The 27,443-nt window shown below is 45.0% G+C and overlaps 1 protein-coding gene across 1 annotated transcript in view; it reads left to right on the top strand.

Annotated features, from left to right (window-relative positions):
- SLC22A23 (solute carrier family 22 member 23) overlaps positions 1-27,443 on the top strand; it is a 579,898-nt gene that overhangs the window by 177,197 nt on the left and 375,258 nt on the right. Inside the window, exon 3 of the mRNA XM_085607175.1 lies at positions 8,997-9,151. Within this exon, the coding sequence (XP_085463301.1) occupies positions 8,997-9,151 (155 nt within the window). The remainder of the gene's footprint in view (positions 1-8,996; positions 9,152-27,443) is intronic.

Genomic DNA, 27,443 nt, shown 5'->3' with positions numbered 1-27,443 from the left:
CCATTCTCCTTATCAATCATGGATTTTTTGCTCTAATTCACGTAAACATCTTATCGCACAAATTTGGCTCCTCTGTAAAATAGAACTATTCTATGGGTTTTTGAGGTTTTATTCTCCTTAAAATGTGGACACAGTCAAGATCAAGCCCCACATAATGTACAGTGGTGCCTTGTGTGTGCTGTTTTCATTGTTTGCACCTACATGGTGCGTTACCTATTGGCACAGTGTCCTGCACTGCATACAATTGAACTGTGTTCTGCGCAGTCTAATGCATTTTGCACACATTTGCAAAATGGCCACATTTGTTGGGTTTGGGGATATGGTTGCTCATTGCACACACTTTTTCTTAATTTTATGTATTGTAAGCGTTGCATAATTCCGTTCTGTTTTTAGGTGTGGCTTTAGGATACAACATCTTTGCCAATGTGCTCCATACAGGCCTGATAACTTCTACTCATAAGGCATTTTTTTCTTAACCTGCAATTCCTCTGGATACAGGTACACTTGTGCGGCGGTGGAAGCAGCCCCAGTCGCCATTTCATGACAACGTCTCAAGCCTCCACTTCATTAATTTGTGTTTCCCAGTTTAAAGACCACTGGTCTAGGAGGTCTCTTCATTTTATTAGTTTACACATACTTGCAAAGAAGTGACACCTACCTCACTCGGACTACTCCTTTAAATATGTGACCCACAGCAGTTGACCTTCGTATATGTTTATCAGTCTGTAACAATTTTTATCATTGAACATCATGGTCAAAAATGTCCCACCACTTTGTAAAGGTCCTTCTGTTGGACTCATGCCTTTATATATGAATCAACACACCCCAAAAATCCAGGCTGGTTGTATTTCCTAGTTCCTGGTACCCAAGTCTCACCAATGACCTAAAAACTTAAAAGGAAAGTCTCTGGAACTGTTCAGATCCAACAAAATATTCTAGGTTAAAAAGGTATAAATGACCGATAGAATCGTCGTGATGAATGAGGACGCTTGTTGCAATGGTTGTTTCACGAGGAGTCGTTTCATCATCTATATTTATGATAGTTGCCGTTATCAAGAGCACTGCAGTTGAAGATCAAAGCTTGTATAATTGGTGTAGCCGTAGGGAGGTGTCTGCTGTCAGATCCTGCAAGCACCATGTATTATGAGCAGTGGCTTTAGCGTCTGAGCCTATGAGACCGGTCTATCCCAAGGAATTGTCCTGCAGGCTACCGAGTGTGCATATTAGATACTTGCAACTTAATGATTATTTAAAGCACAGTTTCATCCCATGTTTTAAAACATTTCATGGGAAAACAAACATATTGGCGAAAGTTAGAATATGAGGAAATAGTTGATTTTTGTTTTTATTATTTCACAACTGCCCTTTGAGAACTGCCTGACCCAGTGTTATTTCAAAAAAGGAAGGGTGCAGTCTGGGTCAGAGGGGTGGTATTTATTTTTTGTGGGTGCTACTTTCCTCCTAGCTGGGCCTACTTTTTAGAAGAGCCAAAACCAGAGAATAGGATTTCCTTTTCCCTGCTGCAAAGCACCGAACCAGGCTTCCAGATGGAGTCAGGCAAGCAGAAGTCTCTCTCCTGTCTCACTCAGTTTATTATAATCTTATTTCAGATGCATCTCTTAATCTCTGAATCCTTATTCATTATTGTTTGCATGCCTAAAGATCTCCAGTGCTTGCTACATGACTTTGGATGGTTGGATGGAGGTGTTTGTCCATCATCATCCAAAGACAAAGTCTAGTCTGTGTCCGCACCTGGAGTGCAGACATTATTTTCAAAAGGATGAAGTGAATATTCGGCACAGGAAGCACTTCTTATCTATCTAAAGGTTTGCAAATCTACATTCTCACCTACTCGCATGTTATACAAGCTTTTTTAACTGTGAGCAGCAGACCTTGTTCTGCTTTAATCTAGGGTTCGGAACTGCATCTCTTTGCTTTTTTTACTGCAGCTTCAGTACTGTTTTCGGTACAGCTTTGCTCAAGCATGGTTTTTGCAAGTTTTTGCGACAGTTCATGTATGTGTACATGTCTTTCTTTTCTTATAATTACTCTGTAACAGCCACCAACCTGTAGCTACAGGATTCCATTGGAAGTTCTCCTCTGGGACTCTCATTGGCTGAGATAATCACATCTGTCTTGCACTTTCATTTCTCTCATGGTGTCTAATTCAGGCATCCACTGCCATTGGATGAATACAGACCATAATGGTGGTATTGGCCTCGCATGGGTTAATCGCAACATTGCAGCCGTGCCGGCCGTTACCCTTCCCTAGCTTGTGTACTGCACAACAGTGACCAGGTAGGATTAACCGGGGTATTTAGAACCTAGGTAATTATCAGCATCCTCTCGATCCTACCTTAAGGTGGACCTGAGACGTGTATCTTACTGTTTGGTGGACTCTCTTGAGTAATGATCGGTATTGAGCTGGAGATTAGATCAAAAAGTTCCAACGCTCTTCATCACAAAACCTGAGCAAAATGCAGCAGGGGGCGTTCGCCCACTGGCTCTTTGAAATACAGTACCCTCTACTAGAAACTCCTGCTAGTCCTCTGGTCCACCATGAGTACAAGCTGACTAAGGCTCTGGATACTCTTATTCCATTTCCACCTGGTAGCAGTGCCCCCAGAAGACGAAAACATGGTGTACTGATCGTCTCTGTCCATTGAAATGTCCAGATAAACATAAGAAACAAGGTATTTATCAATGGAGCATCAATCAAAGAGGATGTTTTATAAAGATATTATTGTAACAGTTCTATTTTGCTATGGTGTGAAGAGTAACAACAAGGTGATGGCTAGAATGCTTGAATTAATCTCAGCCACTGGCAATAGCTCGGAGCATCATTCCAGTCCATTGTTTTTCACTCGCCATGCCACTGTAGACCAAGGCCTGCCTTGTGCAAATAAGTACTAACCCTGTTCCTCATGGGACGAGTCTGCCCTGAACTGCCAGCCGAGGCCCCTTTGAAAAGGGACCACAAGCAATCTCCACACTGTTTCGCTGTACTTGGGGCTCATCAGTAGGGTGTAGTTTACGTCGGGAAACAGGCATTACAATGCACCTGTTTTCACGCATAGACTTTGCCATACATGCATTACAACGCATGCGTCGTTACCATGCATAGCCTTTATCATGCATGCCTTTACAATGATTTACATTGTAAAGGTATGTATAGTAAATGTATATGTGTGGTAAGGGTGGTGAAGGCTATTGGCGTCATTAGAGGAAAAGGAGATCCTCTTCCGATTCCTCTTTACGACGTGTGCCACGCCTTAAATGAGCTGGAGAGGAGGTGATGTCATAGAGGTAAGGGCGATTGAGCCTGGGGGTTCCAATTTTTTTTTTTCTGGGGGAGTGTGGTATTTACTCAGGGGACTGCTTTTAGGGCTTAGAGCAGGGGAGGGGTAGGTTTTAAAAGGGCTGGGGGTCGGGGGGTCGCGCAGGTGTCCGCATTTAGGGCTCAGGGGAAGGGGTAGTTTGTAGAAGGGCTTGGGGCCAGGGGGGCATCTCACAGGGGTCCGCCCTTAGGGCTCAGGGGAGAGGATGTTTTTAGAAGGGCCAGAAAGAGGGGGGGGGTCTGCTTCTAGTGCTCACAGCAGGGGAGGGCATTTTTTTTTAAAGACCTGGGAGCAGTGGGGGGGGGCGCAAGGGACTGGTTTTAGGATTCAGGGCAGGAGTCACCTTAACCATTAATATGCCTTTAACAATCATTCTTTCACAACAAAATTAGTTGTACATGGTAAAGGCATTTGCACTGTAACAAATGCGTAGTTAAGGTATGCTTCGCTACAGAATGCATTGTAACATCACCGTTGAAGTCATATGGGACAGTGATCACGGGACCCATGTCTGGGCATACCTGTCACACTTTGTAAAACATTTTTATTGGCATTTATAAACATTAATACGCGCAGGCATAGGCGGTATCGCCATCATCACAGAGACTTACATAGCATAAGCGCCCGATCACAGCCCTTCCGGTCTCGCAGTCTCGTGGGCCCTCAGGCCGTTCGCCTCTACCCTGAGTGGGGCTGCCGGCGTGTGTCCAGGACCAGTCTCTGGGTATGCCTCACTAGGGCACGCAGTGATCGCCTCGCCGCAGGGGTGCCGTGCAATGTGATTGAATCCCTGTGAGGGGTGTCGTAGAGGCTATAGGAGTGCAGCCATTGAATAACCGTGAACTAACTGGGGGCAGAGAACTAGGGAATGGGGGTGCACTATGTCGCCTATCAGAAATACGTGTATCTATGCGCTCGAGAGCTGGACCATCGTGTGGAGGAAGGTCGGGGGGGTCGCGGGCGCGGAGGGGGGGGGGAGGGGGCAGGGGGGGTGGGGGCATCGATCATAGCCTATGAGGAATCTGGCGGTGGGACCTGTGGTGTCTGCCTCTGCGAGGCACCGGGTGCTTAGACTGCCTGCGCATGTCCCAGGGTGGGCTCCGGAGTCGCGGGCGCCCCCGGGGGGTCAATCGGTCCTGAGCTCGCCACAGCCGCTGTTTCCTGCGCGAAAGCGTGCATTAACATGGCCCAGGGCATGGAGGGCATACCTGTCACACTTAAGGTGTTAACTGCAGCAACAGCAAGGTGATGGATGGAGTACTCACCGTGCTACTGGATCCAAGCTACACCTGGCTGAAGAGCCCCAACTGGGGTGAAACCGGGCTGGGTTGCTTGTGTTGTGGTTGAAGGAAGACCTTGTCTGGTAGCTCGTACTAGTCTGTTCCTATTTGAACAGGCTCAAGACGTGTTTATCTATAGCTATGTCCAAACTGAGGTAGCATGTTGTGCAAAATAACGGTAGTTGAGGTAATGCCCAGAGTAATTACAAGTGGCTCGGATTAATTCAAGATTTCTCACTTTTTGTATACTTCAGTGGTTTGAAGAGTAGCATTATAGACAAAAAAGGTATAACAAGCCACTAGTTTTGACTTGAAACCATTATGTGATGTTAACAGCACATTGTAAAATATTGTACTTTGATGCATTATATATGCTGAGGTTATCTCGGCCACAGGAACGTATACAGAAGAAAGGGTCACTTGCTATGCCCTATCCACAGGGAAACATTAGAGTGCTTGGTGTTGTGTGGAATGCTGAATGCTTGGTGATGTCATAGAACGCATGGGTGCCTGGTGATGTGCGGAGTGTCAGTGGAGTGTGCAGGCTGAGCGGCAGGGAGGCTGCTCCTGGTGGGGTTATCCGCTATCCACATCCTATCTGTTATCATCTACCTACTTACCTGGAACTTACCTAGTAACGTAGCTTAAATAAACCATCTCTAGAGTATACACCTCGGCTAATGGACGTTTGTTTTATGACAGTTATCTACTGCAACTTGCAGAGGGATCATCACGCTCTGCAATAATGAACCGTACAGTGGAAATTAGTGTCTGTGGTAATTTCTCCATGGGTAATAATCTACTATAATGTTTACAATCAATATCCTGTATTGATCTGAATAGGAAAATTGTTCTCCCCTAACATAAATACAGGGGCGACCACTACCAGATGTCACCACATCTGTACAGCAAATCCATGTTGCAATGTGTAATGGACCATTCGTATCTACCTGAAATCCATACAGGCCAAATCACTGGTTTTCTTGTTCTTTACAGGGGAACTCATAATCTGCTCTAATCTGTGGAGGAAATCAGCCCCTGTGCGGTAATTTGGAATGGGAACTCATTGTCTGCCCGTTGGTTTTCTGTGAGGCAGAACTCATTACCTCGTGTAATATTTACCAGAGGAATGACCTGCAGTGATTTGTGGGTAGAATTCATTATCTGCTGCAATATCTACTCGAGAAGTCTCATGCAGTTGCATTCAAGGAGCCAATACATGCTAATCTCTACAGGAACTGTCATCAGATGCTCTTAACAGTTACAGGGAGAATCGCTTTCTAATATATGCACAGGTGGAATCAGATTGGTGTAATCTGTGCAGTGTAAATCAAAACCTATTGTAATGATTACCGAGAATGTCTGCTTTAATGTGTGCATGAAAACCATTACCTTCAATGATTTTAACAGAATAAATATGTTTCTTCTGTTGTACTTAGTAGGGGCGTTGTTGTCGGATTTAATCTGGAAAGACGAATAATTACCTGCAATAAAAAGGAAATCATTCATTATCTGTTACAAATGTATGGGACAGATCCGTCCTTCATGTAATTTGGATAAGGAAAATCGCTGTCCACAAAACCTTTCTCTGCTATAACCAGTACAGTAAACACGATAGTGGTCTTTCTGTTCTAACGCCCCCCCCCCTTGAATAGTTGTGCTGTGCAACGTTCAGAAAAGGTGTGAGCCATACCTTACATCCATGCAAGCAATAGCCCCTTAATTTCCTTCTTTCAATAACTCTAAATTTTGCAAGGATATTTCTCTAGAATCATTTTTCATGGGGTCTGTCACTTATTGCCCACTGGGTAATAATTGTGGGATTTCCTACAAAATAAACAGGCCAGAAGAAATGCAGGTGCTAAGCTTTCCTATTAAATATAGTGCAATTTGTTCAACAGAGAACTGAAAGAAGGTCCTACTCAAATACCTATTTAAAACATCTCGGGTGCATTGTGTATGGTCCTGGTGAGGACGAGCAAGACACCCAAAGAGTCTTCACAGTGGATATATCACTACCTAATGCCGGCTGTTCATCCGGACATGAGCTCCTAAGACTGCCATATGTTTTTCAAGCTCTGCTCTGCCTCGGGGCCTTATTACGAGTTTGGCAGTGTGGTAGCGGGACCGCCTCCACCGCTGGTACTGGGGTGCATGCACACATTGTGCCCCCCTGCGTGCACCACATGGCACAATGTGTTGCATTGTGCCATGCAACACATTGTAGGGCCCCCTTTGTTTCATCACCGCCACACTTTCCATGATGGTTGCACCACCAAGAAAAGTGTGGTGGCGAGGAAATTCATAATGATTGGGAGCACCTCAGCGGTCCCGCCAAGCATATTGGAGCCCCAAGACCGCCGCCACAGTGCCGGGGATCTCTGATCGAAAGAGTCGGAATAGGGCACTCAGTTTTGATTAAAGTATGCGTCTCACACTACTGTGTTCCTTGAACTATAGAAGTGCATTGACAAGCTTCAGTGTTTGTTATAAAATAATGAAGCTGCTCAGTCTGTTGGCCGTTTATGAAACTTCTTTTAAAGGTTGCTGACATCAGTGGGACAGGTCTACCACTCAAGAATATGTACACACGTTTGTTAAAGTTCCTGACTTGTTTCTACTATATGACCAGGGTTACTGGAATTATGTGACCCTGCGACTGTTGTATTTTTCGCTTAGTTATGGATTTGCCGCATTTACCACATAAACCACCATCTGCTACGTAATTTGCTGATTTTAAGAAAAAAAGTTGTTTCTAGCTCAAACGGATGGCAATTAATAAAAATGCGTCAACTGTGTATTGGTGTGCAGCGGAACTCACTTCGTGAGGGTTGACTATCCACCTTTCAGTTGCATATTGCTGCATTTGGGTGTTGAACTAGGAATAATAAGGTGAAATCTTTATTCAGACTGTCAACATGTGTAACAAGCATTTGCAATGCAATCGGTCTCTCATTTTTTTAAGTTAGAGCTATTGGCATTGCACCTGAAATGAGAAGTGTGTCGGCAAAATTAGTAGCTCGAAGTTCTCTGGTCCCAGAGGCAGTGGCCAAGAGTGCGGCATTAATGCGGTATACATGCTGAAAGTGCTTGTACGACCCAGAAGTGAAGTGATGTTAAAGGGGCTTATTCTGGCTATGTGAGATTGGGCAACATATTGGAACATGAAGGAGAAGTACAGATAATTATCCTCAGTGGTATTGAGGTGAGAAATAGACAGGAAGCACGCCTCTGACAATAATGGTCCCGGAGAGACGCTGTGAACTAAACATGCGCGAACCACCCAAAACAACACAGCCCAAAGCACCGCCGTACCTGAGAAAAATGTGATGTTTTGGGATGTATGCGGATTAAAACAAGCATGCCTAATAATTATTTCCTAGAGAAACACAGCCTCCAATAAAATTAAAAATTAATAAGAAGGGGTAATATATAACCCAGAAAAATATTACCAGACTTGTGACTCTGTGCCCTGCACAGAGTTATATTCCGTGGTCGAAGTGCATCAGAGCTATTGACTTGGGACTGGGGATCAGTTTTCGAGCCTTGGCATCGGCTTAACTTCCTGTGAATCTGGGCAAATCACGAAATCTCCCCCATGCTCAGGCTCTACAATTCCACAAATTTACATTTAAAAAAGCAGCGATCTCCGAGGGGTGAGGGTTTGGGTAGAGACGCCACAGGGAAATTACTTGTGAGACACAGTAATGTAAATTAAAGTTGAATTAAACAAAAGAAAAAAGGAGCAGCGACCTCGGAGGGGTGGCGGGGGCCTGCGAGCAGTGTTGAGGGAGAGGTGAGGGTGAGGCACGGGGAGTTCATGTCCCTTCGAAGTAGTGTTGTGGGAGGGGCGAAGGGAGATAAAGAGACGGCAAGCAAATGTAGCGACCGAAATTTCATTCCACAAGTAAACAGAATAGTTAAAGTGCAAAGAGACTGACAAAAGAGTTTTTTTGGATAAATAACCTGAACAGTAAGAACACATGTAAGAGGGACTACTAAGTGAATTCCCCAATGAAAAGCCAGCATTTCTAAAGCACAGCAAGAGGAACCAATGCAAAAGATGGGCGTTTTTTCGAGCCCATATCCAAGATACAGCACGTCTCGAAAAGCCAATTCAAGCGCTGCCTAGGCGAGACCTAAAAGTGACAAAATAATGAAAAGTTCTATCAGAAAATGTGCCGCGTTATTCAGCATAATTTGCATTTAATAAACAACGCTGCATAATCTTATGTTCCCTTGCCGCATAATTCCAGTGCCCCTGCTTATGAATGCTGTTCACACATTTGTTAGAAATATTCGCATACTTTGAAACCAATACTTACATGCAAAATTAATTTAACTACCTTCCCCCCCCCCCCCCAATCTGTTCTTTCAGGTTCGGCCGAAGGCTGGTGCTCCTCTTCTCCGTTATATTCAATCTGATCTTTGGACTTTCCGTGGCTCTGTCGGTGAACGTGACCATGTTCAGCACTCTGAGGTTCTTCGAGGGTTTCTGTCTGGCTGGAATAATTATTTCGCTTTACGCACTGAGTGAGTATGCAGTTCCTAAGTAGCTGCTGCAGGAGCTTGTAGTATTTGAGAATGTTTTTGCCCTGAGTAATTACCAGTTAGTCAGATTTAGTCATGGGATCCACCCTTCACTTTTTCACTTGTTTGGTTTTTGTGTGGTATTTTTCTAGGTTTGAAATTTAAATGTATGTAAAAAAACAAGGTCAACTTACACTGCTGGGATGCAAGTTATGGCCCTGCTAACTATAACTGAGGAATTTCTGTGTGTTTTTTGTTCAAAAAGTGATTGTCGTCACTGGCAAATAAACCAAACTATAATGTTACTTTCAATGTTGGTATTTTCATTATATATATATATGTGTGTGTGTAGAATATATATATATATATATATATATATATATATATATATATATATATATATATGATTTTGGTTTTAATATTCAGCTAGTGACTTGAAACATTTAGATTAAAATGCAGAGGCTGGTCTGAATTTTCTTTGATCCAAGCCGACCAAATTCACGTCGTGTTCACCATTCAGTAATCAAGTGTGGATTTCAAACTTGAGTGCTGTGGAAGGATGCATGGGAGCGGCCTCTTTCATTCATATAAGCAGGACGTTTATATATATATATATATATATATATTATCTACTGGCGGTCGCCAGAAGATAGTTATAGTTAGGACCGTGTTTCCATAGGAAATCTCAAAATTCTATTTTGAATAACTTTGGCGCCGGTTGATTAATCTTCGCGAAATTTTCAAAACTAATGGGGCGCTCCGCTCAGCTCCTACACTGAAAGTCTCGGGGTGATTCGTCAAGCGGGGGACGAGAAAAAAGGGGGGTCCCAAAACGCATTTTCCCCATGCATTTTCCCATAGGACCTTTAGTCGAAGGTACAGCCCGAACGGCTGAACAGAATTACTTGAAATTTGGCAGAGAGGTAGTCCTCAGGTCAGGGAAGTGCCTTTTGGATATATGGAGTCCATCTGTTCAGTAGTTTTTAAGAAAATTGCAGTTAAAAGCACATACATATCTATAGCTGCGCACCGTGCGCGCACGGATCGCGCACCATAACGTGCGCGAGCGTAATTCTGATTGGTGGTTAAATGTCAGCCAACGTTCGAATCGGTCGATATCAGGAAGTGTCTGCCGCCATTTTGTTTTCAGTGCAAGAGTGAAAAAGGAAGGTGGCTAACGTGAAAAGGGGGCAGGGTAGAGAGTTCCTGACCCCCTAGCCTTTGTCAGGGGGTCCCTGAAGGACCCCGAAGGCCGAAAAAAAACATTTTAATGTTTTGTCAAAATCGCGGGGTGCGCGCACGGTGCGCGAACGGTGCGCGCACCTTGAAAAACACACAAAAATAAACCTTTTTAATACGTAGTTTATTGTAAAATAAATATATAAAAAATATAATACAAACATAACTTAGCATTTAAAAAAACGTACAAATTCACTTAAAAATCCATAGGTTTCGCACATGTTATAGTTAGCTGGACATTTCACTCGTAAAAAAACAATGAAATTCCCCCGTTATAGTTAGCTCAGATAACTATAACTCGCGCGACCGCCACTCTATCCAAAGGATGATGTCATCAGTGTTGTCATGAGTGATGCCACTGACCATGTCACGAGTGATGTAATCTGTGACGTCATCAGCAGTGGATTGCGGTCGCGCGAGTTATAGTTATCTGAGCTAACTATAACGGGGGAATTTCATTGGTTTTTTATGAGTGAAATGTCCAGCTAACTAGAACATGTGTGAAACCTATGGTTTTTTAAGTGAATTTGCAAGGTTTTTTAAATGCTAATTCCCAACTATAACGTGTGTGAAACCTATGTTTTTTTCAGTGAATATATATATATATATATATGTCATGTATTCCTAATGAGATACAGATATGTTCTTGTAATAGTCAATTTTTGGAACGATTAAGTCTTTATGTGCTGTCATATTTCCTGCCTAACCTGTGAAAAATGTGCACGTGCCTCTTAGCGATGCGGATACAATATGAATCTCATATTTTTATTATTCTATCGACAGCCTCGTTATGTGAAAATATATTGGTTGAAACCTTGGCTGCTTGAGGTATTGGTGGGACGCTGGATTGGTTGATGCAGTGTGCAGGATGCTCTAAGGTTCAGCTGTTTTGAAAAGGATGCGGAGGGGGGGTACCTTGGCATAAGGCTGATATTTAGTAGATTGTCTGCGATAACCACAAAACCCTAACTAGATCTGTGGTCTAAACTGAGCAGTGAAGGCCCCATACGGAGTTCATTGTTTCACACAACCAAACTGTGGGCCTGTTGTCGAGCGTGTTTTATTTATGAGAATTGTGTGGCTTTCTGTTACTTTGTTTTTTATTTGTAAGAGATATGTGAGTGACTGGTGTCCGTCGCCTGGAACCATGTAACCTAGTCAGGGCCATTAGAAATGTACAATTTATGCAGCCTCTGTATGGTTATGGATTTTATGCATTTGTCACATACTCCATCACCTGCTGAATAATTTGCAGATTGTAACAAATAATTGTTTCTAGCTGAGACGGATCATAACTTACTAAAACATTTAGCGACGTGTGTTGCACGGATGAAAGGCCATTCACGAAGGCTGGCTGGTCCCTTTCAGATACTTACTGCTGTATTTTGGTTTAAATTGGCACTAATGTGGTGAAACATTTGCCCAGACGATCTTTAGTGTGAAAATGCCAAAATAATGAAGTAGAACTACCGCAAAATGTGGTGCATTACGCCGCATAATTTGCTTTTTATTGCCAAATAATGTATTCAACACTGCTGCATAGTTTGGCCCTGCCCTGTTGCGTAATTTCAGTGGCCCTGAACATAGCAAACCATTCCCAGTAGGTGCTTTGCGTCAGTGTAAGATTGGTTCAGAGAGGAAGGAGAACTGCTACGTTACAATCCTCCCATTTGGGACAATTCCAAACATTAATTTAACATCTTTTGCTATTTTGTTGGCTTTTGTGTTGCATTTCTTGCTGCAAACGTTTTCTGGATTTCCTTTCTTTGCCTGTGGGACTCGCGTGCTGCAGAGCAGTGCAGGCTGTACACTGTTGGAAGGGCTTAGTTTCGAGACTGTGTAGAACCTCGTCAGCCATTATTTATTATTTACTATTGGTGTTTGAGAAAGTAGAAAACTGTTCTACTTTCTATAATTACATCACATTATACAGAACTGTGCAGTCCTGATTTAAAGCCACCCCAAGACCCTAAACAACCATGCAGTGGCTGCTCCGCCAGAGCAGGGGAGGAGTGGTTTTCACTCCCGAAGTGGGCATGACTGTTTAGCCGGCCCTCTTGGCCCGGCCAAACAATTCATGCGCACATGCATATTCTCTACCAGGCAGTAATGCGCAGCCTGGTGGGGAACATTCTCGGGCTCTCTGTTCCTGGCTGAGCGCCGAACCATGGTGCTCAGACCACGCTGCAATCCAGCATTGTGATTGGTTTAGGAGAGCCTGGGAGCCCGGGTGCTTCCTACTGCTTCCTTCTGCCAGGACTGGAGACCGGAAGCAGGTAGATGACAGGGAGAGGCAGCCTTTCCCAGGTAAGTGTTTTTTTCCCCTTAATCTCCCCCCTGACCCCACCACCCAGCTGCTACTGCAACCATGAAAGCAAATAGACATTTTAAATATTCTGTTTCAGTGCAGCCATTCAGCAAATAACTCCCTGATTATCAAACCCTTGTACCTCCCGTTACCTCACTTTGAATTATAGATTGCATTTTATGTAGTGGACACCAATGAGCACCAGTATTCCAAACAAGGGGGTTCTGGATCGTTCCAGTGTTTAGAAGTCCACAACGAGTTATAATAGTGGCAATAAAACCTTGCTAAAAGTATTGGGAATCTGCTTGAAGATTCTGTGGATAGCTGCAAGCACAGTAGGAATTACAAAAGAGAGGCCTTCTGCATGTCTGCCAGCATTGGTCTCTGAGAGTACGTACGAGTCCTTGCTCAATTTATCGTTCCACAAGAGAGTTGCATCACTGTTGGTTTCATTGGATTCAGATTCTAAGTTATAGTTGTCACGTGGCTCTCATTGGACATGGGCAGCTGGAATTATGTATTTCTGCCTGAGCCACTTTGTCGTTGAAGGGAGTTCTTGAGCGTGATTCCTGGTAATAGTAAAACTTGTTTGGATTTCTACCTATTATGTTCTAGCACAGCCTTGTTTTTCCAATTTCACTGGAGAGACTCGCACACAGCAAGCGGTAGGTCTAAATCATGTGAAATATTTGTATTATTTGTAGTCCTTTTGCTTCCATGCTTTTACCGGATGTCATTTTATGTTGTATTTCTAAGTGGTAAAATGGTAGGAGAGGGGGCTATGGCAACAAGTGGGTCCGAGTATGTCAAAACCCAGTCTTGATCCTGACTTGCCATTGTTTCTGCAGACTCTGTATCTTCTTCGTTTTTCGTCGCATCCTCATTCAGATTCTCAAGACCTCTCATCTCTTTCTTGCCTACTTGCGATACGTCTATTCTAGTTATGTGCACAGAGTGATAAGTTGATAGCATGCATCTTTGCTATGCCATTCCCCATCCTCTCCTTGTGTTTCCCTCTAAATAGTGCATTGAGACATTGTATTTGGAACAGGAGGACTCACACATTTTCTGCACATTCAGCAAAGCAACGATCTGGTGTAGGTTGCTTTAAAGTTCCGCGATGGGTTGCAACACCTCAGCCCTTCACGCATTGAACAGCTGCCCCAAAGTAAGGGAGGTGTATTTTTATTACTTACCCTTGGGATCTCTCCATCTTGCAACCCGCTTTTTAACCTTTTCAGTATCTTGTTCATTTTCTGTAACCAATTGCCTTTAACCGTCAATTTTGCCCTTTTCATGTACACACTCATTTCTACTTACCTAGGCATCCCCTTCAGTAATACTAAGACCTGGAGCTAAACCAGCCTTATAAGCTTGCAGCGCTGCTCACCGCCTAGTAGATCTCCGCACAGGCTCATTTGTACCTGTAGTTTCTTTGCTCATCTATTTGTGATCATCTTCAAACATCTGCTGGTGCCAGTCCTGACACTGCTAGTTGTTTGTTTCACAGGCTGGGGATTAGGCTGTGCTGCTAGTTTCAATTTCTCTTCTACTTCTTCTCTGGCAGCATCTGATGTCCCCAGCAGGCTGTCTGCATGAGACTTTATTGTCTGTACTGTCAGTGTCTGGGGCTTTTCCATACCCTCTGGGAATCCAGCAACATCTCCTGCCATCCAGCGTTTCTTTTGGTTCCTCGGCTCCATAACAATGTTTCAGCATCACTGGCATCGCTTTGGGATTCTGCACCTCTCCCATGTCCTCTTTCTCAGCCTGCTCGGGAGAGCATCGATTGCACTCCCACATGTACACCTCCTTTTCTGGTAAGAGAGCCCAGCAACAATAGATGACAGTAATAGGTAGCAGCCTGGGGTGCCACCGTGATCCGACCCCATCACTGCAAGGGTAGCAGATTGCTCATTCACACCACTGTGGCAGTCGGTGTTCTTGGTGTTGCTTCACGACCAGTCTCACACCTGTCGGATCATCACTGCATCGCTCCACCTTTAGTCACGGTGCTTGGGCAGCGCACTGGCTACCTCTCAGCTCCCTGGCCCCCCTCTCAGCTCCCTGGCCCCCCTCTCAGCTCCCTGGCCCCCCTCTTAGCTCCCTGGCCCCCCTCTCAGCTCCCTGGCCCCCCTCTCAGCTCCCTGGCCCCCCTCTCAGCTCCCTGGCCCCCCTCTCCGCTCCATGGCCCCCCTCTCCGCTCCATGGCCCCCCTCTCCGCTCCATGGCCCCCCCTCTCCGCTCCCTGGCCCCCCTCTCCGCTCCCTGGCCCCCCTCTCCGCTCCATGGCCCCCCCTCTCCGCTCCATGGCCCCCCCTCTCCGCTCCATGGCCCCCCCTCTCCGCTCCATGGCCCCCCTCTCCGCTCCATGGCCCCCCTCTCCGCTCCATGGCCCCCCTCTCTCAGCTCCCTGGCCCCCCCTCAGCTCCCTGGCCTCTTTTCATCTCCCTAGCTCCCCTTCAGCTTCCTAACCCCCTTCAACTCCCTAGCCCCCGTCTTCCCACAACAGCCATTCTTAAGTGTAACTTTAATCAGTTTCTATCTTAATCCTTTACTGAAGAATGTGTAGCCTCTAAACTTACCTCTGTGGCATAACCGGGTGTAAATGCCACATATCTCTCAACAATGTACATCATGTACGTCCGGTCAAAAAATGGTGACATGAAGTGTAGCAGCACGCGTTCAGTAACCCTCAACGATTACTTCATTGCAAGGTCAAAATGTTCCCAATTTCAAATCTTTGATAGATGGTGCACTCTGTTTAAAACAAGACTGATCTTTCTAGACCAGAGCAGGACTACTAGATTATTGTATTAAGCACTCTTAAGTCTGGGTCAGTGTATTAGAGACGTTTTTGACGTAATCGAAGGTGAGGCGAGGAGGAGACAGTGCATGGCATGAAAATGGGGGTGAGACTTTATGGGGGAACAAGGGTTCTCTCCCCAACTCCTAAGATACGATCGGCAAAGCACGCTTGGAGAAGACCAGCTTGAGGAATAGGGCAAAACACTTTTTAGATCACTAGTCACTACAAATTATAGGATTTGCCTAATTCGATGGCAACGTCATTCGATGAGTTAAACCTTGAAAAAACACACAATGTGGGGGTATAAGTGCAATTTTATTTTATGTAATGCTAAAACATATTTATTAATAAAAATAATTTTCAAAACGTAACATTCAGGCAAGTCAATAGTTCAGCGTATACGTTTTCATGACCATGTACAGCAGCAGTATTGGTGTTGGCTCCACTCACCGGTATATTCTGCTTTACACCTCTGAGTGAAATACTACCGAAGAGCACTTGAGGAGGCAACCGCTAATAAATAAAACTTATGAAAATATTTTGTGAAAAGAGTGTTATAAAACATGGTGGAGCGCTTCATGGCCATTCTGGATAAAGCTATAGAAGAAAGCTCCAATTTCCTGAATTCATTGCCAGGCACTGCAGCACTCTTCTTCCACTCATTCATTTTCTACTTTGAATAACATTTCTACGCAACTTAGAACGAATAATATTGAAGAGGAAATCAGACTCCTCTTTAGATCCAACCCCTGTTGAGATTCTTTGCAAAAAGAGAACAAAATTATATCTGGGCTCATCATTCTTTACTTATCATCCTGATTTGTGAAAGTTGAACTGAAACCGGGCATGATGAGGCTGCTCCATATCACCCTGATCTGGACCTCAAAGTTCTATCTTATTGCAGATCTATCACATGTCCCAAAGTCCTATCCTATGGCAGACCCGTCACCCTTCCACCGCTTGTCACCAAGCTCTTACACGTTTTGCGACTTCTTAACTGTATGCTTACTTCAAAGAAAAACAAATATTGGATGATGACTAGGCAATATTCTGCCCCCCAAAAAGTATAGAATCGGCGACGATTGCAGACAAATAGTACCTGCGCGTAGTAGCTGATACAGACTGTGCCAGTGTGGTGATTTTGCTCGACCTCTTGGCTGCCTTTGACGATGTTGATTATAATATTCTTATCTCTCGACTCATTTTCTGTGTATTGTTAGGTAAAGTCACAGAATGGTTCCCCTCCTTCCTGAAAGAACCCAGAAAAGAAAACTGCCATTGGCCAATGTCTAGCATTCCTCCAACATGTGATCACTGGTGTCACCCCCACGCGAGGTTCTGTACTTTCACCCCACATTTAACATATATTTTCAACCTTTAACTGCATTGATTAAGAGCTTTGGAATTAAATTCTAAAATTCTACACCTATGTGGATGACACTCCGCTGATCTTTTTGGTTTAACACTACTCTGTCAATCCCTGTGACCGTGAAAGACTGTTCCGGTAAAACAGAGGAGTGGATGGACAAAAACTGGCAGAAGTTAAGGTTGTTGGAGGTTATCCCCCTTATGATCACTGCCAGATCTGGCCCACTTCTTTAGTATTCCCAGCTGCAGTGTTAACAGTGTGGGAGTCAAGGTAGACTTCATTATAAGAATGAATTCTCAAGTCTCTGCAGTCATTCCCTCATGTTCTTTTCATAAATGTAACAGTTTCCTACCCCTGAAGCTAGAAGAGAGGCCGTTTCTGCACTGGTCAATTCCATATTAAACTGCTGTAATACCTTATACTGAGGCATAAATAAATCTCTGCTGCAGTGACTTCAATTGGCTCAAAACCAAGCTGGTAAGTTCATAGCCCCAGAACCTCAGCTCACTATGGCTAAGCCAATTCTTCCTCCCTTGGCTCCCTATTCATGCCAGAGTCTGCTTTAACATGCTGTGTGTGCTACACAAATGCTTTTTTGGATCATCCCCTTCCTTCCTTGCCACCAAGAACATTAAATGCACCCCATCTCCTTCCCCTACACTCATCTCATTTACTTGTCCTGGCAGTGCCTAGTTTTCTCGCGGCCTCTTATGTGGTCGAGCTTTCTCGAGTCTTCCACCCAAATTATGGAATGCTTTGCCTTTGAATTTTAAGACCATTACTTTGTTCTTCTCTTTTGGATAATATTTATTCTTTCAATAATGACACTTCTCCGTCTGTATCCGTATGCCAGTACAAGAGACCCAAGGGTGTATGAGTGCTATAGAAAATTGAGCTAAATAACACAACTATTATGAGGATTCATGGAGCACCACTGGAAGGTTTCCTGCTGAGCTTTTCTTTTGAGGGAAGGTGTAAACTCTTATACCTCAGGCAAACTCTATAACTGCAAGGGACTGTGCTGAAGTTCTCCAGAGAGATCTGCAAAAAAAGAAATGGATGAAGGAATATGCAGAGAGGAAAAGAGGTAGACTGTGTCATTGAGGTCAAGGAGATGCCGTGTTGGAAAAATCAAAATTCGCACACCATCTGGCCCTCAGGCACATGATATCACCATCTTGAAAGTGTCAGTACTCCTCATTTGGAAGGACGGGCACACAGTGACGAGGAACTTCTCCTATGTCAGCATGATCAATAGAGCCTGATATGCTGGCTTATCAGAGAAGGACACTGTTGTGGAGTACATGGAGAAAGAGAACACTCGGATCTCACCTTTGGGTTCGGTATCCAGTGATTCCACCTCTGCCCATTCCAGCTCTTGACACAAAATTTTAAATTTGTTGGAAGGTGTGCTTAAGTAAAGTAGGCTAGGATAGAGCCCAGCTCTCAGTTGTCTTAGACGGACTCAGGGTTTGCAGCTTTTTCCTTTTAAAGCAAGGTTGGGTTTTTTTAGGTCTCGACTGGGTACGGCACATGTGGCATAAAATTCAGTCTTTTTTACTGGCTTATGTTTAGTCAGAGCATTCTCGCTTCGCTTTGACTTCAGTTTCTATCTGTTTTCTCCATCCCTGGAGCATAAACCAAGTATGGCTTCCTTTTATTGGGGGGGGGGGGGGGGTTGTACTCCTGCAGCGCACACTCTGTGTCATCCTATTATGAATTCTACTTGCAGCACTTCGTAAGAGTGTATGTGTTTTAAGCTTGTCTTGCTCCTGTTTTGCTTCACACGTTGTGTTACTGGTCATTTTCCTTGTTCGAGTTTGTTCCATTGTACTTTTCATCTTCTTCCCTTCTACTCTTTAGTGTGGCGTAACAACACCAGCAAGCCACAGGTTGTTAGTGTTACTTATAACTATGATTTCCAAATAAATAATTTAATAGCAATGGTGTATAGCCATAAATCTCTCCTTTAGTTTGTAACAAAGGTCTTTTTTGATACAGGTTTCATGATTTGTTGGATGTCTTGAACATGATTAAATGTAATAAAAAACAGGGTGTGTTGTAAATTGGTTTGTTTGCACAATTACGAGCTGGGTAGAACATTATAGAATGGGAATAACGTATTGTAAAGTCGATTTTTGCTGGTTTGGCTGCTCCAATTGTGCTTCCTCCCGTTGCTTAATGTGTATATTGTAACAAAGGCTACCATACTATACAATGACAGGTCATACCATACAATGACAAGACAAATAACACCGTGCTATATTATACCATGACAGGACAAACCATACCATACCAAACCCCAGCGTACAAGACATGCCATTCCATACTATACAATAACAGACCATGTCATGACAGACCATACCTTACTATAAAATAACAGACTATACTATAGAATAGTAAGCCATACTATACAATGACAAGCTACAGCCATAAAGTACCAATGACCGGCCATACAATTGCTGAACCCTACCATCTAATACACTATACAAAGATAATCCAATCCATACTATACAATGAGGATCCATACCATACTTCACAAGTTAATATATAATCATAATCTGGTATTATTATAATATATTATAATAAAAAATGCTTTTGTACAAAAAGTGTACAAAATGTCAAAGGCTTGCAAAGCCAATAGATCTCGCATAGGCGAAATCTATAGGTTTTGCCAATGCCTGTTTTTATTTCAAAGAAAGGCCACATCCTGTTTATTTAGCAATTCCGCTCGTGGCAGCTGGGACACGAAGCTACAGGCGGTCCGTTTTATTCCCGGTCTGCTGTCCTCTTTTGCTGGCCTTGGTATTGAGTATGTTAAGGCTCCTAGCGGTTGTGTTGGCTGCAAAGAGAACCCGGTCTCGTGTGCAGCTAACACGAAAAAAATAAAGAGGATTTAAACGCTTTGGTGCGATGGGAGGATTTCTACCAGGCGAGGGTGTGACGTCACGAGCAGGCAGCGTTCTAAAGCATCTGTGTTCGCAGCCCGGTCTTTTGAAGGCTTGGCTGTTTGTTTGCTTTTTGGGCACAATCATTATGATGTTCTGTCCGGGCAATTAGTGTCGTTTGACGAGAAGCCAGGTAACAAAGCCGACGGGGCGCCGGTATCTGCCTGCTCCATCCTCATCCGTCTGTGACTGAAACGGATAAAACCTGGAAGGCCGCTTTGCGCGCACTATATAAGGAAACATCCACCCGTGGTGACGGTTTTGAGAAAGCACTAGTTAATTACTTTCTGAAAGTGTGCCGGTTCACTCGTGTTCTGGTAAACCTGTTCCTGAAGTGCAGGAACGCAGGTTCAAATCCCGACCAAACTGGCGCAGCCTTTTATCCTACCTGAATAAAATGAGTACCTGTCAGGTAAGCAAGTGACCACACAAGCACCCGAAGGTTTGGGTCTCAGGATGCGCACTGTCGAAAGTGGCACTTCTGCACACTGAGACGTTAAACAAACACTTAACAAATTCTTTTAAACTTGTTTTATTTTTCCAGTATTATTATTAACTGAAAACAGGGCAGACACTGAAAGTCCGCATGTACTACTTGAATAGAGCTGAGCGCTGTAGGCAATGCAAGAGGCAACCAAGAAGAGCCGAACTGGCCATTCTGGCATTCTGGCTTTCCTCCGGTGGGCTGCAGGTGAGTGGGATGGACTGACATCCACAAACCAAGCCCCAATAAGTCCCATTCTAAGAGTCGTCCCACAGTGTGGGGCTGGTTTGCTGGTGTTGGTTTCCAGGCCGGGCCTGCTCTCAGCCTGTGAACGGAGAGGTTTCTAGGAGCGAGAGCGGGCTGTTACTGCACTTTGATGTGGTGTTCTTTAAAAAAGTGTCTCTTCGGCACCTTCCTAAAATGGAACAAGGTTGGGGCGAACCTTATGGGTCTGAGGAGATCTAATCTTCCCGATTCCTAAGTGCATAGATGAAGAATGCCTTGGTGTTTACCTATTGTACTTCTTGATCTCCAGAGCAATGCATCTAAAGGGCACAATAGTCACGCATAGTCACCTGGACAATCTAATACACTCTTTTGTGTTTCAACTGAGCTTAATAGGTCTACCCGTGCATTCTGGAGAGCAGTGTGAAGATAGTTCAGTATCTCACAAAAGCAAAGCCGGCCCTAGAGCTGGGTTGTGTAAGACCGTCAGTTCTCACAGCGACGAATGATTGGCAGCCCACAGTAGAGCACGTTCAATAACCTCCCGTAAGATCTAGATCCGTCTTATTCTTTCAGGTTCAGCTCACAAAGGCTCATCAATATCTTTTATCCAACATCTACCTCGAGCTACTGGGTTACGATGCATTGTTTAGCCAGTTCCAAGGGTAGCGTTGACGCTTTACCAAAGACTGGGTGCAAGTGCGCCCTTCTCCTGGATCACAAAGTCCCGCTTCTACAACTCCAAAAAATGGGGGTGGGGCAGTTTCTGATTTGTTTGTTCGTTCATTATAAATCATTGCCAATTTTAAAGCATGGATAACAATATTGACCAAAAAGTGGATGTGGAATTGTATTAAAGACGAACGTCATGTATAATACATATCTAAAACTTAATAAACCGTGCTTCAAAACAAAATAAAAAACGAACCCTGTAGGTTTCCTTCTACAGTTGGGCTAGATTTCTGACATTTTGAAGAATCGGAGGCGTATTCCAAGAATTCTTCAGCTTTCCCCGATCTATATGAGTACTCGCGTGGATTACTGGGATACTGCGTGATGTAAAGGACCTCCATAGAGGGAAGGGTGTTTCACTGGAGCACCCTAGAGCGTCTTCCATGTATGAGAAGGACCAGACGACCAACAATACCCAGTGCGAAGCTTGTGCAGGTGGTGGCGACGGGCAATCATTTTTGGAGACCACAACTTCTTTATCCATCACCAGACTTTGAACCAGACTTTGACTGAGAGCAGGAAAGATATAGGCAGAAAGGGGAAAATGGAAGACGATAAATAAAGTCAAAGGGAGAAGGCAGGAGGGGAAAGAACCATGTTTTATGGTGGAAGAAAGAGGCATGGGGCAGAATCAAACCAGGCAGGCTTGGTATGTGGAAATCTGTTGGTGCTGCAGCCTTAGTGGTGGGTTCCTAAGAAGGTTTTAAATCAAGCACTCCCGGTTACACTCTGGGGATGCTTGAACAGCTTCTCATAGCTCACTGGGGAGAATTAGACTTTCCATCTCATCTGAAATAGTCACGTGCCACAACCAAGCTGTTCTCTGCCTCCCACTGTATTCCATGGCATGGTTTCCTAAAATAGCTGTCAGATCTGTTTTTATTACTCATAAAAGGTGTCAGACAAAGCTTCACACTGATGCGTGTTCCTTCTTGCTGGTTAAAATGTTTTTTTTTTTTTTTTAAGCTGTTACTGAAACAGTTTTTCTTTCAGTGATCTCTGAGAACTGAAGAAATGGGTACGGGGAATGTAGGTGCATGTCAGATTTGAAGATGTAACCGGAAGGGGGCTCGCGCGCGCATGCGCAAATGGAAGGTCAGATCCGTGGTGCAGTCGGTACTTCAATCCGAGCCCTGAAAACAGCTTAAGATCCGCTCGTGCTGCCTCGAGGGCCCTTGTGCCGACCTGTGCTCCTCCGTGGTTAGCAGTGGAGGCCTTAAGAGTCTGTCAATTACAAGTCTAAGCTAAGGGTTTGAAAACTGGGAAAATAAAAATAGACCACCATTCCGTCCGTCTGTCTTTCTGTCACCCAGGAGTATCATTCAGGAAAGAGGTGTCCAATATAGGAACAAAGTTGGTCTGATTCATGCCAGATTTTCAAGATTTCCATTGATTATGTAAATTGCCACCAGTTGCATTCATCGTAAGTAAATGCATCTTACTATGTCTTATATTTTCCATTTAAAATGCATAGGCTCATCCAGGACTTATCAGAAAAGCACTACTCTTTCCAGATAGCTGCGCTGCGCACAGTGCTTACATCTTCATCAGCTCCTCCATGGGATCAGGATTTTGGCAAGGCACATTGTAACAGGTGGCTAGTATCCATACAAATGGAAACCATGACAGCTGCAAACAAGAGCGGATAGCTCCCACGTACTGCGCTTAAAACATGTATGCTGATGGCCAGCTTGTCGCCCTGGATCTCTTGGGCCACCCTTACTCGTGTGAGGACGAGAAGGGAAATCTGTTTCAGTGGATCAGCCGCTGCCGCATCCACTCGGCAGAGCTCAGCCTTCACATCCACACGGCCCACGCTTTCCTCAGCAGCAGGTTGCCTGTCCTAGCCGGGAGATTGCCCATGTAAATCACAATGGGATTTCTGGCACATCCATTTTTTTGTTTTAACAATTGCATAAATGAAGCTTCCCCTTTTCAGTTCCTGTAGGCCAATAGAACAGCAGTGATTTGCATCCTATGTAGTTTTGTAGTAGAAAGCGTGGTACTTTTAGGTACAGGCAGGGTTTTAAGTGGGAGCACCGGCAGTTATTTTCAGTTGGCCTCGAAGCGGGTCTCTATCGGGCTCTATTTTCGGGCCTCGCAGAGGTAGTCCGTTTTGTTTTCTTTCTTTGACTGCAGTGAGAGCATGCACATCGATGGGCGCATGCTCATTTTGCTCACTACTGAGTAGTGGAGGTCAAGGTATGACGTCATGCCAGGTGAGCCGTGTTGTAGGAGGACTCTGTGGCATGTTTTGACGGGGATGGTGGCTTTGTTAAAACTCACCCCTGTGAAGCCGCGTTGCCTTCTAGGAGCAGTGCTTATAGTACACTCAGCCTCACGTGAAGCCACCCTATACGGGAGGTGTCTGCCTGGGCATTTCCCGGGATGACAACACCGGTCTTGGGGTACTGGGGAGGGTGTATGGCGATATCCATACATAGCCTTGCTGTAAATAGGAGGGGAGAGAGCAAGCCTGAATGGGGAATTCGAAATCTAATAACACTGAGTCAAAGAGCTGACGGCTAGTCAGAGCAGGGGGTACTTACTGCTGCACTAGTTATCTTTATTTAGACCATGCCCCTACTTGGATAGGCCACACCCGTTTAAGAGGTTTGCCCTGCCCCTTTTAGAGCAACCCCAGGTTTCTTTCCCCACTTAAAGCCATGGGTACAGGTCATTTTCGTAATCCAGCCACAATATTGCAAGGGGGAGACTGGATTGTAGTTTCTGATGGGTCCCAGGCAGAGCATGATATGTGTCTGCATTATGTAGAACTTACTTCTAGTTATCTCATTAACATGGGGCATCTAGCATACGTTTGACTGTATGATCACTGCAAGTTTTATTTTTTTATCTCAACAAAACCAAAAAAGTGTGCTCAGAACATTCTACCCTTAACAGTCCATAAGTGTCAGGTACACCATACTCGATTCTACTATGGCCGATTTTAGCCAGTGCAGCATAGATGAATATGGGGCTGAAATTCCATAGGAGTTGCCCGAGCCAACTCTGATCAGGGCAGGTTAGATGGATGCTATATCATCTCGACGAGCCTCACGAAACACGTCTGGACTGGCTAACTAGCACCAGAATAAACGCCTCAAAATAGGGTGTGACGTACTGTACAGTTCAGTACAATACACTACAATGCTTACAGATACTATACTTCAGTTTGATTGGATTTAGCCAGCATTCGTGCAATATGTGCAGTGGCACAGGGTTGTATGAGATTAAGGGAGGCCACTTCTCCTGAATTACGTCTGCCTTTTACTACAAAATTGGGGGGTAAAGCAGACTCTTTTCCTTGGCCTATGTTAGGGTGCATTGCACCTTTGTTACTCCAAGTCGTCAATCCGACAGGCATAACATTTATTCATTTTTATATAGCAAAGGCCAGAACTTTCCAGATGTCAGCCCACTATACAAGACATAATAATGGGACGCGGGCGAGAGGGGAAGATAACTGGGTGCTTGGTGTTGAGCATGGTAATCAAGGGAAACCTACTTGAATAGATTGCTTTGAAAGATGAATAGAGGTGGAAACCAGGGTTTGGTCTGTGGTAATGTCTCCTGATCTGTCTGGTGGCTCTACAGGAGACTGGTGGAAACCTGACCAGAGGCCCCAAAACACCGTCTTCACAAGGAATACCTTCTAAAGAGTGCACGCCACTCCCGAGAAAAGTGTACTCCACTCACAATAGCACTCATGCCCCTAGTATCAGCAAAAGTATCTCGGGGACATCCCCTTTTTGTGAGTAGTGCGCAACCAAGGGAAGTTAGTCCACTGGATTTTCATAGTATCTTTGGGTGCAGGGGTGATGGGAGCCATATCATCCCTTCTTCTGGCGCAAGGAATCACCAGGGATTCCTCTGGCCTCCGCGTCTGGCTGGGATAATCCACGAGATTCCATAACCCCCACTAGGTTCAGCCTGCAGCCTCCACCTGCTCTGAGCCGGCAGACCCCACCTCCATCCTCTCGCCTCGCGTGGCAACCTAAAAAGCTGATCTCGCCTCACATGGCAACCTAAAAAGCTGACGTCTAACGCGGTCATCCGGTTCTTACATAGCATGCTTTTGGAAACCAACTGCCATTGGAAGAAATTAAAATACTTGCGTCTGATTGGCGGCATCCTTGCCTCTTAATGGACAGCTGGGGGTGGTACCTTTGTGAAGAGAGGCTACCACCGTCCCCAGTCAAATTCAATATCTGGGCCGAAGTTTCAGTAGCACATTTGTCTAAATTTTCAAGCTTTTTTTGTAAAATACGGATGGTGTACTGCTTGGATAGATTTCAAAGGTTTCAAAAATGTTGTTTAGTTTACAAAGATCACTTCTCCTGCTACCGACATTACTAGCACTCACTCAATCCTCTACCCTGCCCACGCCCCCTCTGCAGGTGTCTTGTGTGTTGTTTTTAGTTCCGTTCACACCCCGCCACCTCACCGACCCGCAGACCTGTCAGCTGTGTGCAAGAGGAGACTCGGCTGCAGTGGGTTCGGGGGAGAGTCTGGGCTCCAGCCTGACCTGCTGATGGCTGTGCCATTGGTGTACTCATAACTTGTCCATTAAAAGATGTTTAAGTCGCGTTTCTCCTCCTCCCCATCAAAATCAGCAGGGTTCTCTTTTATTATCTTGTGATTCTGAAGTTGAAACTGACACTAGGGATTGTTATTTAAGTGGGTTTTTTCTTAGCCTGGACCGAGCCCACGCCATTGTGCAAGCTATTTACAGAATGCATGACATTAACTGCCACGTGGCTTCGTGTCCGGTGTGACACCCTCTCGCTCCAGGCCTATGCCAACAGCACTTTGAATGCTGGATTCTGAGGATGGAAGTAATGTTTAGGGCCGACCTTTACCATGAGCAAGCTAGGCCCACGCCTGGGCACCGCAGCACAGATCATGTCAGTCCCCTCTGATTTGGCTCCTATAAAACCTGCTCTTAAATCATGTTCTCCTCCAGCCACCTGTGCCTCTCCATACATTCCTCATCTTCTCGCCCTCCTCTCTTCTCCCCCGATCACCAGGCCATTCTTCTTCCATTTGGTGGTGGTGTGAAAGAGCCAGAAGAGGGTATACACCGGAAGGTGGGGAGGAGCAGGGAGATGTGTGCTCATGGCAAGGCCAGGCCTTGCTTTGAGTCCATCAGCCTTGGAGGGAGGCAGACGATCGAGGTCCGACAGGCAGGGCCAGACTGGCCGTAGTGGGCGTCAGGTGTATCCCAATCGTTGATTTGAAAAAAAATAAAATAAGCGCCGGGGCTCTGGTCAGGAGGCAGCATGCACCAGCCCTTTTCTCCTGTTAGCGCTGCCTAAAACAGAACCAACTATTCACCATGAAAGTTGAGAGAGGATGGGGCATAATGGCCAAAGCTGCTGACTTCAGAGCTAGGAAACCAGATTCTAGTCTCAAAATCCTGCAATTATGGGCAAATCACTTAATCGACCCATAAATGAATGCGTCATTAACAGATACTCGTGAAAAGCACCGGTATTGATGATTAAGTGCTGGTGCACCAGCACACCACCGGCTCGAATTAAGCACTTGTTTTCCCCGGGAGGCTGGAAGGGTGGGGGACGGTTTTGTTATTAGGGGGTGGTTTTGCAGAGGCCCTGCAATATCGCCCCCCCCCAGTAAGAAAAGCAGCAAACCAGCATCTCCAGTCTCCCGGGGCCAGGAAGTGCTTCCACAGGGGCTGGTCTGAGAAAATTGCCAGGGCTGCTTTGGGTTCCAAGTCAAGCCCTGCCGACAGGAGTGATCAGCACGTTATCGGGAGCAGGGAAGGGCTTGGGGAACACGGGAAACAAGAGGGGTGATGGGATGGGGGGGGGGGGCTAGGCCAGCCCCAGAGTGCAAGAGCTCTAAAGTTACTTTGCGTTTTGTACTACCTCTGCGCACAGGCTCACTACGCTTATTATTGGTTCAGATCACATGACTTTATACCACACTTCACGGTGGAGGATGGGGATGCACATCCTATTCCACTTGCAAGCGTACTAACACACACACTCGCAGACACATGCCAAAAACAAAAATCAACACCATAGACGTCACCATTGCGGCGTGGCAAGCGATTGGCGCACGTGCGCATAAACTCCCATTGTATGCACCTGCTCTAACTCTAGCTCATCATGCAGCTTTGTCCGTTACCCAGGAGGTGGGACCCATGAAATCTCTA

This window comes from Triturus cristatus, chromosome 5_2, assembly GCF_964204655.1.
Source record: "Triturus cristatus chromosome 5_2, aTriCri1.1, whole genome shotgun sequence".
Classification (NCBI taxonomy): Eukaryota; Metazoa; Chordata; class Amphibia; order Caudata; family Salamandridae; genus Triturus; species Triturus cristatus.
The sequence above is the reverse complement of the archived record's forward strand: the minus strand, read 5'-3'. Positions and strand labels throughout refer to the sequence as shown.